The sequence below is a fragment of the Macaca thibetana genome, chromosome 5 (genome assembly GCF_024542745.1).
Source record: "Macaca thibetana thibetana isolate TM-01 chromosome 5, ASM2454274v1, whole genome shotgun sequence".
Lineage (NCBI taxonomy): Eukaryota > Metazoa > Chordata > Mammalia > Primates > Cercopithecidae > Macaca > Macaca thibetana.
In genome coordinates this window covers 43,560,611-43,573,235 of record NC_065582.1, presented here as the reverse complement: position 1 = coordinate 43,573,235, position 12,625 = coordinate 43,560,611, and the positions used below count along the sequence as shown (strand labels likewise).

Sequence of the window (12,625 nt, the reverse complement as noted above, 5' to 3'; positions counted from 1 at the left end):
CACTTGGATCCAAATAAGATCTTTCTGGAGACTCACCTTCTGCCTTGATACCATCCAAGACTTGATTGTTGGCACCAACACACTTCCCAGAAGGATCTGAGCTGGGTGGTAGATGAGCAAGGGCACGGATATTAAAGAGAGATGCTCATGGCCTGCAAACACGATCTTCAGCATCGGAATTCCTGTTGAACAAAGAAGACAGGAAACCTAAAGCAAATTCAGTCTGTCATCAAATTAAAGACATATTCCATCAAAATCAGAACTTTGGAATAGGTTATTACCATATTTTCCCATGTTTATTCACAGAACTGAAATGGGAAAGTCTGAAATGGGTCACCAAAACTTTACATCTTCCTTTCACTACATAAAGTTCTAACTAGAATAAGGTGGAAAAATGGTCAGTATTCAAGGGTACCAATAATTCTCACTGCAAATTAGAAGCTTATCTAACAAGGAGAGGAGAGCAGACTGTGTGTGATGGAGTTTCTTTAAGAAGGCTGAAAAATATTGGTGAGGGAGATGCTAAAAATGGATCTCTTCTTGCTTAACAGTGAGATAGCCTGTTAGCCTTTAGGGAGAACTGCCTGGTACCAGTTCAAAGTCCCAAAGCTTGCTTTTGAGAGTAAAAAAATATGGTAAGATAATGTATGGTATACACTGCTATAAGTAGGAGGGCATTTTAGTCAACCGAACCTTAATAAAGGATTTGTATGTTCCCTTTCGGCCAAGGATCTTAAAGTGCTTTACAATCATTAGGTAAGGCTCATACAGATTGGTCTATGGAAGATGAATACAAAAATTAGCCAGGCGTGGTGGCACACGCCTGTAGTCTCAGCTACGTGGGAGGCCGAGGCAGAAGAATCGCTTGAACCTGGGAGGCAGAGGTTGCAGTGAGCCGAGATCACATCACTGCACTCCAGCCTAGGTGACAGAGTGAGACCCTGTCTCAAAAAAAAAAAAAAAAATTAGGGCTGAATGTTTAAACTCCACAGTGAATGTCTTAATGGAACTCAAATGAATACTACTTCATGAGTCTACTATCCTATTATACCAAGGGCTAGGTGTGTATATTTTATAAGCTGCTGCCTATAGTGCATAACTTTTGAACTTCTATAGCTAACACAATTCAGACACTAGCAGTCTAACTATTATTACTAATTGCTTTAATGCAGCCACGGTCTTCAGAAGTGCTATGTATGTATCAGCTTTTTCAACTGAATAGCTTTAATAGCCTAGCTTTCTTGTTTCTCTGATAACAGCCTCTGAAAAGGACCCAAGCTCCTAACCGTGTACAATGATGGCACATAAATAACTTTTTATTAGAACACAACAAAGAAGGCTTAGCTTTTTCAATTATTTTTACCTTCTAATAAATTTCAAACCTTTATGCAAAAATGTATTTCATGGTTGCTTTCTTTTTCACAGCCTCACATATCATTGCCATAAACTGAAAACACTTAACTGTTCCCAAACATAGTCTCTGAGAGCTTCTAAAGTACATGCTTAGATTTTTTGCAGTTTCTGTCTTTATAGCAATATAAAAAACGAAGGGCCTTTTTTTTAAAAAAAATAAGCTTTAAAAATCTATTGCTGAAAAGCAGCATCTGATATTATAGTTTTGAAAAGCTGTTACAATGAGAAAATAAAATCTGAATACAACTTCTTCTGTTTCCAAGAAACATTATTCATTCCTTGGCCCAAAGAGGTGATGCTAAGACATTGGGGGATGGGAGTGGAGTAAATGTGAGGCTAAAGGGAGCAAGTGATAGAAGTATGATGATATTTTGTCCCTAAAAAGGACCAGAGCAGGACTTTCTGACCCCAGATTCGAGGACTGACGCCAGATATGAGGCTGCTGGGCTAAACCACCTATGTTGTCTATTCTTAGCTAAGAATCTGGGCTCTGTGTCATTCATTCATCAGCAAGCTTAAGTGATCTCAGAAGGGAAGCCATAGAGACAGTCCCAGATGCTGCTGCTACAATAAGTAAACAAAAATTTTGATGAGGAAACTGAAGCACCTAGTGGTCAGGAAAATTTCTCAGTGGTAGGTTCTAAACTGCGACTCAGGCAACCTGAATTTCCAGTTCCCTGTATTAGGTAAGGTCAGTTCCAGATGCCATAGGCACTGCAGCTGCTGTGAAAAGGGAGAGGGCCTGGCATGCAGAACACTTTCAAGTCCAGCCATCCTTTCGGAACTCATTCTCCTTGAAGACCTCTCAGAAGCACTTCCAGGGGCAGTGTGGTGTCAAACTCCTCTGCTCCCCACGCCAGCACATCCCTGTGATTTCAAATGTGTCAAAAGCAACTGCTAGGGCTACCCCAATAGTGGCAAGGAAGCCATGATTCAAAGGCATAGCTTTGATCCTCAAGAAGCTTATGGTGGATAAATCATCTTTCCCTTCTTTGGACCCTAATGTCAAGTTTTAGGAAGTCCTCTTCCAGCCATTGCTGGTTCTTCAGCTCTTATCTCTCTCCTTCAAACACACCCTTCTGTCCACTGCTCTTGTGAGGAAGCTGGGACTCTTCAAACACCTGTCCTGGTCAGCTGCTCCTTGCAAGGGGTCCCAGAGGAAGGCTGGAGGAGGAGGAGGAATTTCTTTCCAGTCTGGGCTTCCTGCCAGGCCCCTTCACTGGCACAGGGGTACTTGGTTCCAGCCTATAACTCATCGTGCCCCTGAGGGCCACAGCACCAGCGGGGCAGTGCCCCTCCTCGGATGTCTGAGAACCCGCTCTGCTGCCTTTCTCCAAGCTTCTAGGTTCTGAGAATTCTAACTTCCTCCCCTTGTCCCCCAGCTCCAGCTACTTTCTGCATTTATTTGTCCTGTTCCCTCACTGTCGCCATTTCCCTTTTCAGCTTTCCAACACTATTTACAATACAATTCCCTGTATTCCAAGGGTGATTTCTGCTTTGCTGACTGACCCTGGTTGCCCTTTTCTTACTCTGCCTTGTATGACAGTCATTCCCTTTGCTTGAAAAAGAGAAGGGATCCAAGATCACTTGCAGCTGAGGCAGAAATTTGTCACATTAAATAGGAATTTCCCCCTATCATTTTATGTGCCTGCAATACCTTCTTGCTAGTCATTAATCAAATTTCCTATCTCTACCCCCACAAGTGAATAATGTTAAAAATATGTTTAAAAATATATCAGAGAAAAAAATAGCTCCCAAAGGTCACGGTCCAAGTCTCTTTCATGTATCCTCTCTATGCCACTCTCACGTGGTGGATTCACAAGCCAGTCACTCGCCGGGGGGAGGCCCACTCCAGCGACTCGAGTCATATGTTACTTGTTTTAGAAAACTTTATTTTATTTCAGACAATGCACGTCTGAAAGATGTTAGAAGGCCCATATTGTAAATGGATTCTTTTTCTGACTAATTTCCACCAAAAGCATCTCCTCCATTGCTCTATGGACTTAAAATTTTCCTTACTTTTCAATCATTCAATGATCTACTTTCCTTTTCAATTATTAGAGTTTCTTCTAAATCTATTTATCTCAACCTTTTCTTTCCTTACTTTCTTTCAACCTCTCCCCTGCTTCCCCTCCCTGCAATCCCAAGCATCTACTTGGTACATCTTCAGTTTCTCCAAGGTCAGAATAGAAAGAGAAGTTGGGATAAGCAGAGTGAGAGTTAACACTTTCCATGTTCGAGGTTCCATGCTATGGTGGCAATCATTTGGAAGTGGTGAACTCAATATCTCTTCTCTAAGGCATCTTTGCTGTTAGCAGCACTATCTGGACAACAACTGGAAACTTGGGGGTCATCTCAATTGTTGAGAGAGGTTGAGAACCTGCTAAAAGCCACTGCACTTGCCATACTGTGATTTCTGTCAGCTGGCCAAGAATTCGGCAACATTTGCTCTTCATGTCAAATCAGAGAAAATCAGCTGCATCTCTTATTCCAGAAACCTATGTAATGCACCACTCTTTTGTCCTCATCACTCACTCGCTTACCAATTCACTTGCTTACTTATTCATTCAATTAGAACTCAAGTAACTGATCAAGTACTCTATAGAAGGGCTAGACATACTGGGAAGCAGGATTTGACCTAACCCTGCATTTCCATAACTTACTGGGCACATGGGTGACCACTCACACCTCCATTCCCCTCACCTTTGTTTAAGAGCACCTCTTCCACAGTCTCAAACCAGTCTCTCTGCCTTTAGAGTTGTCCTGTCCAAGCCATTTTCTACTCTGTGACCAGAGTGAACATTCTAAAGTGCAAATCTGATCGTGTCACATCACGCAGAAGTGTATCACACAGGAGATATCCCTAAACTGTGGCACAAGAGCATAAGAGGACTTCTTGACCTGCCCCAAACTTTTACTATTTTCACTCTAAATCTCACTACTTCTCTGCTCTTTTACCTGGGCGCTCCAGCCATGATGGGCACCTTGTGGTCCTCTCACCCATCCTTGGCCACGTGCCATTCTCTATCTTGCCCCTAGGCCTTTGCACCTGAGCTCCTTCTGCCTAGGATGCTCATCATCCATTCATGACCCACCCAACTCCTCTGTATCCTTTAGCCCTCAGTTCTTAGGTTGCCTCCTCTTGGAAGCCATCCTCAAAGTCCCAAGGTGGCCTTTAGATCCTTTCTACTCCATGCTGACCTATGCCAGGACATTCCAACCTCACCTTCACTACCCTTATTATCATTGCCTCCTTCTCGTGCATTTCCTTTACCAAGCTGTAAGCTTCTTAGGGTCAGCAATGGTTTCTTCTCATCATTGAGCATATGGTAGGTGGTCAAAAGGAGTGTGCTGAATGAATAAACTTGTATTTTTCCAGATTCTGTCATAAAGTTATTGTGCAGACTATCACTCCACTTTTACTACATTTGTTAATTAGAAAAAACAATAGTGATAATTAAAACACCCAAACAAACTTACTAGAAAGAGTTTTCCTTTTAAAGTAAAATTTAAATATAGGACTCTTTTCATCTTCCTATCACTGCAGTAATATAAATGAAGCAAATTAATTTTAATGCTCCCAGGTACTGATTCTGTGTCACCATGGTTGACAGGATTCAACTAGACTTTATGAGATGGCATTTGACTTTATGGAAGTGAACACTATGCACGCATTTACAATTTTACAGGGACTTTAAGCTGTCATGCTGAAAAATGTTTATAAAACATTAATCAAAAAATGCCTCTTTAATACAATGCATTGTCTGAAAGATGTTAGAAGGCACATATTGTAAATGGATTCTTTTTCTGACTAAAGTAATTTCCACCAAAAGCATTTCCCCATTGCTCTACAAGTACACTGTGTGGATAGATAAAGAGCACTTTCTCAGCACATTACTACCTGATCCAAACACTTGGGAAATCACTAATGTACAGCATGCCATATTTCCATGTCACACATGACACATTTGTCTAAAATTATCCAACAGAGTTTGACACTGCAGCATATTCCATAAGCAGAGCTTTCAACTGACATCTGCCAAGTAGGAACTTCAAGTAAGAGCTTTTTTCTTCTAACAAGCAAGTAAGGATTTTCTTTTATCCTATACCCAGGATGGAAAGGATAAAACAATATGTATAAGAACAAGTTTTTTTCCTATTTTAAATATGTTTATTTTATGTTCTCTGAATTAAAAAATTCCCTTTGTATCAGTGTTCAAGCTTCAATAATAACTACTTTCTATTGGATGGACAGTTTTTTATTTTTCCTTGAGAAACAGACATTTTTCTTCTTAGATTAAATACGGACTTTTATTTAACTTCCACTGAAGCTGCTCTATTGTTCACAATATAAAAATGATCTACTTTACATTATTGTTCAGAGTTTACTTACTTGTGTAGGTGTACTATATTCCTACCATTCATTCATTCATTCATTCATTCATTAACAAAATACTTTTTGGGCTTCTGCTATATGTGAGTTACTGGTCTAGGCGGTAGGGATATCAGGATAATAACCCAGAAAAGGTGCCTGCTTTCTTGGGTACTGCCTTCTCACAGCATTTGTCTCGACCATGTTGGCTTTATACAATTAGAGGGGTGAGTTCCAGCCCCTCACAGTCCTCTGCAACTCCTACTGTCACTAGCTTACCTGCTTTCTACAACCGAAAGTTTGGGGATCATCTTTGACAAATTCTATTTGTCTTTCCACCTCTACATTAAGTTACCAAATTCTATAGATTTTTTTCCCTCATTTACCACTCCTTTTTCTCCTCAGTTTTCACTGCCATCTTCCTAATTCAGCTCCTCATAAAATTAAGCCAAGATTACACTTACAGCCTTCTGACATAACTCCTTGTCTTCAGACTCTTCCCTCATCAATCCTACAAATCACAGCCAGATTAATCTTCCCCAAATCCACATTCATTAAAGCCAGTACCCTGCCCGAGAACTCCAATGACTTTCCAGTGCCCATTCATCAAATCCTCTACTTATTCGACTTTAGTAAAAAACAAACACTACTACCACCATTATGTAAGCACTACTGCATGCTAAGGGCTCTGCCTGCATCATCTCCTTTAAGCCTTACAACAGCCCTAGGAAGTAGGTGGCAATTTTCCCAATAAAAAAATGAGTAAACTGAGGTTTAGAGCAGTTCAGTACCTTGCCTAATGGCCTACACTGGTATGCAGTGGAGGCAGAACTGGACCCCAGTGTGTTTGCCTTTAATCTCCAAGCTGTGTTAACTCCATTAAACCAAACTTTCACTTGCCAATTGCTGTCACTGGCTCAGGGCTGGCACTTTTTAATCTTTGTTAAAGCTGAGTCCTGCCTGGATATTGTCATTTTTCTCCATATACCTAAATCCTTTGGGGTCACCAAGGCTCAGTCTTATATTTTCCTCCATGATGAAGGTGGCTTTCCTATTGATTTCTTCATTCTTCTGAAGAATGAAGGCACTCGTTCTAGATGCATCACATAATTTAGCCTTTGATGATGTTGTCATTATTTTCTTGTGTGTAGGTTTTGATTTTTCCTGAACATAGGCAAAATACTATATTTTTATTTTAATTTCCTGCAATGTTTAAGCACAGGGCTGGTGCTCAATACACAAATAATTGGTTATTTATGAATAGGTGCTAAAGTAATGTTTCCTATGTTGAAAAAGACAGATAGGATTTAGAACAAATACTAGTTGCTTCACTAGACTTTAAAGACAATGCATTCACATATCCCTCTGGGAGAGGATTATATTTCACAGGGCAAAAATAGATTTGATATGGCAGGAAGGAAAGAAACTGGACTGACCAAGGAACACAAAATTCAAAATGAGCACTGAAGTATGGAGTAAGCAAGAAAGTATATTGAAAAACACCCGTTGTATCTTTTTAAGTCTAATATTACATTTGCTTTCCCACTTAGCACGAGATCGTATACTCCAATCACCTGGATCATTTTTTGTCTTTCAAAGATTAATTTGCCTGAATTTACATGACTTGTTTTCCATTTAAATGCTTTCTCACGCTTTTCACTGGGTTCTGGAGAGAGCTGCTGGCAAATCTGGAATCCAGTTGCTTCTCTCTTCAGTTGTCATGGTGATTTCTCACTTTTGTTTAGTTTGTTCTTAGTTAGAAACATCCATAAGTTTACCATCCAAATGTCCTAACACTGTTATTTGAATTCTATTTCTTCCTCTTTAGTGAATCTTTCAGAAAAGCTCATGTTTGCCTTTAAAATTCATTGGTATAGATGGTCCCTTTAAGCATAGTGTAATCCAGGAGGGGAGTTGCTACTGAGGAACACAGCCATTCTTCAGACATCACCAAATGCCAATCTCTTTGCCCCCTACCCACCCCACATGCCTGTGCACATGGACACACACACGCACACATGCACACACATACACAGACTTTCCCTTCAGAGACAAAATAGTCACAGAAAGTCAAACTCACAGCCACTGATTTATCTCAAATAACTAAACAAAAGGGCAATTACACATTTTTCAGAGTATGAAATGATGCATTGATAAGGTAAAACAAGGCCTTTGGAATTTGGTTAGAAAAGGCTTTCAGTTAGGACTATCCTAAAGCAAGCTAATTTCTAGTAAGAATAGCTGTGTTCCAAGCAGAGATTTATCATTGATTATATCCAGTAGTGTGCCTGAGGCTGAATAGTGTAGCAGTTAAGAAGCATGGTGCAGAAGTGGGAGAGCCCTGGGTTTGGATCTCATGTTCACCATTTACCACCTGTGTGACCTTGGTTGGGCAAGTTATTATTTAATCTGTTTTTACATGTATGAAATGCACCACTTTGTCAGTTTTTGGATTTTTAAAAAATAAAGAATAAAATAATATACAATGTCTGGTATATAGCAAGTGTTCATCCATTATGTGCCGGACACTCTTCTCGGTGCAGTGAATACATCAAAATTCCCTGTCCTCATGGGAGCTTACATTCTTACTCATTTAATAGGGAGACAAGACAGACTGTACCATGCCAAAGTTAGGCAAAGAGCAATTCCACCCAATACCAAGATCATCACACAGGGCAGTGGGAAAATGCAGCACTGTCAAATGAAAAAAGACGTTAGATAAAATGAATTCAGTGAGCAGTTTGGTTATTTTAATTTTCTCTCCCTTTTAGAGGGTGTCAAAAGAAAGGTCACCTCCTTTCAGGTCGGTGGGTATGACTTGCCTGTGAGATCAGTCTGGTGCTGCCCCTACACTAGCCTACAATGTGGTTCTTTGGACCAGGTGGGTTTAGTCTGCACAGCCCCCAGAATTCTGTTCTGTTCATAATCTGGCTATCCTAGGACTTTCCCTAAACCCATTCTGGAACCTTCCAAAGGCTGGCAACTCAACTTTCTGCAGAGTCCCCCAGGAAGGGGGAAAAGATCACAGATCATGTGACCTGCTCTCATTGCCCCCAGCTGAGTGACTGGTCCTTTGCTCAAATTCTCTATGGTATTTTAATACGCAGATTGTTCTGCCTTACCCTTGCCAGTGGTTTATGTTTTACTTGCTTCCCTGTTTTTGTGTGTGTTATTCCATTTTTAACTAAAAACTGCCAAATTATTTGGTAGGACCCCAGCACAGCATCGGAACCTCTACTGTTGCTTTATGAGACACATAAGAGAACATTTTTATCCTTTTTATACAAAGAATCATATCCAAAATGAGGTGCGGCTAAATGATACATGCAAATTGGAGCTCTTTAATGATTTTCTCAGCGTCCTAGGGTTGGGTTCACCGAATCTACTTAGATTTAGGATTTCCAAATTGCTAAATAGAAAGCCAACAGCAGCACCTCTGGGATGTCTGACAAACCCCCTTTGCTTGAGTTCTGGCAGAAAAACAGGACAATCTTGCACCAGTTTATCTCATATGTATCAATGGAATTTTAGTTTCCAACCTCTGAAGCCTGAAAAGTGTCTTAGGGTTATCTCTGTGGGTGGCATATGAGGGAAAGGAACATGTTGAAATCCACACAGGACGTGTCAACCAAACATGCTGCACAAACTGGACCCAAACCTTCTCTTTGCTACCCATTAGGAAACTGCTTTCCTGTCGAGCCTTCCTATTGCTCTCCTGCCCCCCTTCCTGTCTACAATTTAAAAGACTGGAAGCTCACACTTCTTTTCTGATGTAGTCAGGAGCTATTCAGCTATGTTAAATAGATGTTTATGTAAAACTTTCCTAAGAGACTTGGCCTTCCCTCATACTTCAAAACCAGAATTCCAAAATATTCCTCTATCCAAAAAGAGGAATGAGGCCTGGAAAAGGAGGAAAATTAACAAAGATAGGTCATAAACTTGATATCTAAGGCCATTATTAAAAGAAAGGAATGATCTTTCCAGTAATCTAAGTCCTTTAGAAAAAAGAGAGCATTATTCATATTCTAGTCTTCCAGCAGTCACACCTTACACAGGACTTCAGAAGCCATTATCCAGAGTTCACAGATATTTTGGATTTTCATTTGTTATGGGTGAGGCAGAATACTGACTGTAGCCAATACTTACACAGTACTTATTATGTGCCAGGCACTGTTCTGAGAGTGTACAAGCATCACCTCATCCACTCCTCACATCCATGATGAGTGAAACTACCACTGTTATCCTCACTTTTCAGAGAAGGAAATTGAGGCAGCAGGTAAATAGAAATTTGCTCAAAGCCATACACAGTTAGCAACAGGACATAGCTGGGGTGTGAATATAGACAGACTGGCTCCAGAGTTGGTGTTCCTCTGCATGCTATGTGCCTGAAATGCTGGAAAAGAATTTGTCAGGGTACTTAGGAACCCTAAAAAAGTGGTGCAAGGGGTGCTTTTCAATAAGATAGAACAATGGAGGGTAAAATGTAAGGAAAATAATAGTTACACAAGAAAAGTCTGAAAGCAAGAGCGATACCCCTTTCAATAAAGATGCTTATTACTAGGCAGGCTTTTATTTGCTCTGAATAAAGGTTGGTTGATGACCATTTTTAGATCATTAGGAAAATTAAAAATTGTGTTTTATTCTTCAATTACCCAGGCTGTAACCCCATCACTTTGCTGAAAGTTTTATGTAAATAAAGATGCAAGAAGAGACCAAAATGAGCAGCTGGTGTTACTTCTGTTTTGAAACAGGTATGTTCTGATTGGAAAAGATGTTTAATGAATGACCTGAGCCGACTCACCAGATGCTGACAATGAAAGATTTAACTCTACCAATTGGAGGTTTCCGCCTCAGAAGATCAGGTACACCCTCACCTGTCTGACAGCATTGTAGGAGTAATTAGCAAACAGGGAATTCAAGAATGAATTAAAGAACTGAGCCATGAAGGCTTCGTTCAAATACTGGCTGTGTCTTCCAGGAGGGGTCACCACGTTTATGGAGACAAACTTAGCAGGAAGTAGTGAGATTACTTTTTCCTTTTCTAGGCTGTGAATGAAGAGTTGTTTAGTCTTCTAAAGAGACAATCTGGCTAATGTTCATACTCACAGGATGTGAAAACATCAAAAATAGAATAAGAATTTCATTATGACAAAAATAATGCAAGGTCAAAAGAATATATTTAACATAGTCACCAACACAGAACTGGCCCCTTCTGACTGGCTCTGGAACTGTTGTCCAATTTTACAGAGTATTTTAGATGTATTTTTATATAAATGAAGAAAAACACTTGAACCTATTGGGTCTGATGCAAAGAGAAGCTGGATGGTGTGACATGAGCTTTCGTTGACTCTGCCACTGCCCCACAACCTAGATGTAGTTTTACCTAAAAGGCTGCATTGATAATTTCATCTTTAGACATTGGAACTTTCAGAAGGCTTCCAAATATTAGTTAAAAAGTAAATGTGAGTAGGCTGTGACCCAAATGCACATTAACAATTTTTAATATACATTTTGTTTTGCTTTGTCAACATGACCTTTAATTACCTGCCAGCGGTAATCTTCCTTTTCATGGTACTGTGTTTATGTTGAACAAAAGCCTCAGAAGAGATTTCTTCTGACATAAAAGAACAAGGCAGTTTTGATTTGGGGATTAAAAACCAGACTTGTTTGTTCTTAGATCCATGTCGCTTAAAAAGGTTGACTCAGGTTTCTGTGGTTTATCTAACCTAGATGATGTCCTGATAATCTACTCTTGGCCTTTATTTATTCTCAATAATTATAAACACTTGGCAGTTAGGACCTCATTTAGAAGACTTCTAAGCAGAAGAAATTTAAAAAACCCTGGAAGTCACTTCTGAAAATAATGATGCTTTTCTATTCTCCTCTGTTTTCTCTTCTGAATATTTAACATATCTAATTATGGCACAACTAATTCTGGTGTTCAGAATTAGTACATGAATGGTCAGTTTTGGTAACCAATGGGTAGGTATAACCCATCTCACATTCTTTTTGGAACCTAGGCGAGCACAGATGCATACAGAGTAAACGAGTCTAAATGCAGTGGTTCTCAGCTTCCGCCACACATTATAATCACCTGGGTAGCTTCCAAAAACTATGCTGCCTGGGCCTATCCTGATAGATTGAGTTAATAGGTGTTGGGGAGGGTCCTGACATCACCAGTACCACACAGCTCCCAGGTGATTCTAATGTAAGCCAGGTTAAAGAGCCAGGTCTGGTATTGCGGTGGAGTCAGAGGACTCTGGAGGCAGACAATTCAGCCATGGTGCGCTGGCTCTGTTATGTATGTGAACCGGGGTGAGTAATTTGACCTCTCTAAGGCTGGGTTTTCTAGTTTGGACAATCACAGCTATTGTGCAGGGCTATTGTAAAGATTACATGCATTAATGAGGCAAATTAAGTGCCTAATGCAGTGCCCAGCACATGGGAGGTACCATATAACTGCCAGACTCTTCTTCTCATACTTCCAAGTGTCTTCACATCTACTTTCTGAGTTAATGTTCACTTCAACCTTGTGGGATAGGAGAAGAATACAGACTTGCAAGTTTGGGTGTCTACAGGTTTGGCTAATTTAGACTTTCATATCATTTCATTATTAAAATAATTTCATATCCTCTCTGTCCTCTGGAGAATCTCAGGTCCTCAGTTCGTGGAGCTGTTTTCTTTACACACTCCCTTAGTGATCTCATCCAATCTGATAGCCTAAAATAACATCCATAGGCTGCAAACTTCAGCCTGGATCAGGATTCCAGACTCCACTGGATGTCAAAAAGACATATCAAACTTCACATGTGCAAAATCCAAACTCTTGATCTGTTCCCA

General features: G+C 40.1%; 1 protein-coding gene and 1 long non-coding RNA gene across 6 annotated transcripts in view; one reads left to right on the top strand and one right to left on the bottom strand.

The window, feature by feature from the left end:
* Window positions 1-12,625, bottom strand: part of SLC10A7 (solute carrier family 10 member 7) — a 259,177-nt gene that overhangs the window by 4,683 nt on the left and 241,869 nt on the right. For both annotated transcript variants that reach the window (XM_050791779.1, XM_050791780.1), the window contains exon 11: window positions 37-182. In XM_050791779.1, the coding sequence (XP_050647736.1) occupies window positions 37-182 (146 nt within the window). The remainder of the gene's footprint in view (window positions 1-36; window positions 183-12,625) is intronic.
* The window catches only part of LOC126955335 (uncharacterized), a 101,462-nt gene that overhangs the window by 16,716 nt on the left and 72,121 nt on the right, over window positions 1-12,625 (top strand). For 3 of the 4 annotated variants that reach the window (XR_007725893.1, XR_007725892.1, XR_007725890.1), the window contains exon 3: window positions 10,442-10,647. This is a non-coding gene — a long non-coding RNA (uncharacterized LOC126955335). The remainder of the gene's footprint in view (window positions 1-10,441; window positions 10,648-12,625) is intronic. The other variant, XR_007725891.1, reaches the window with a different exon arrangement.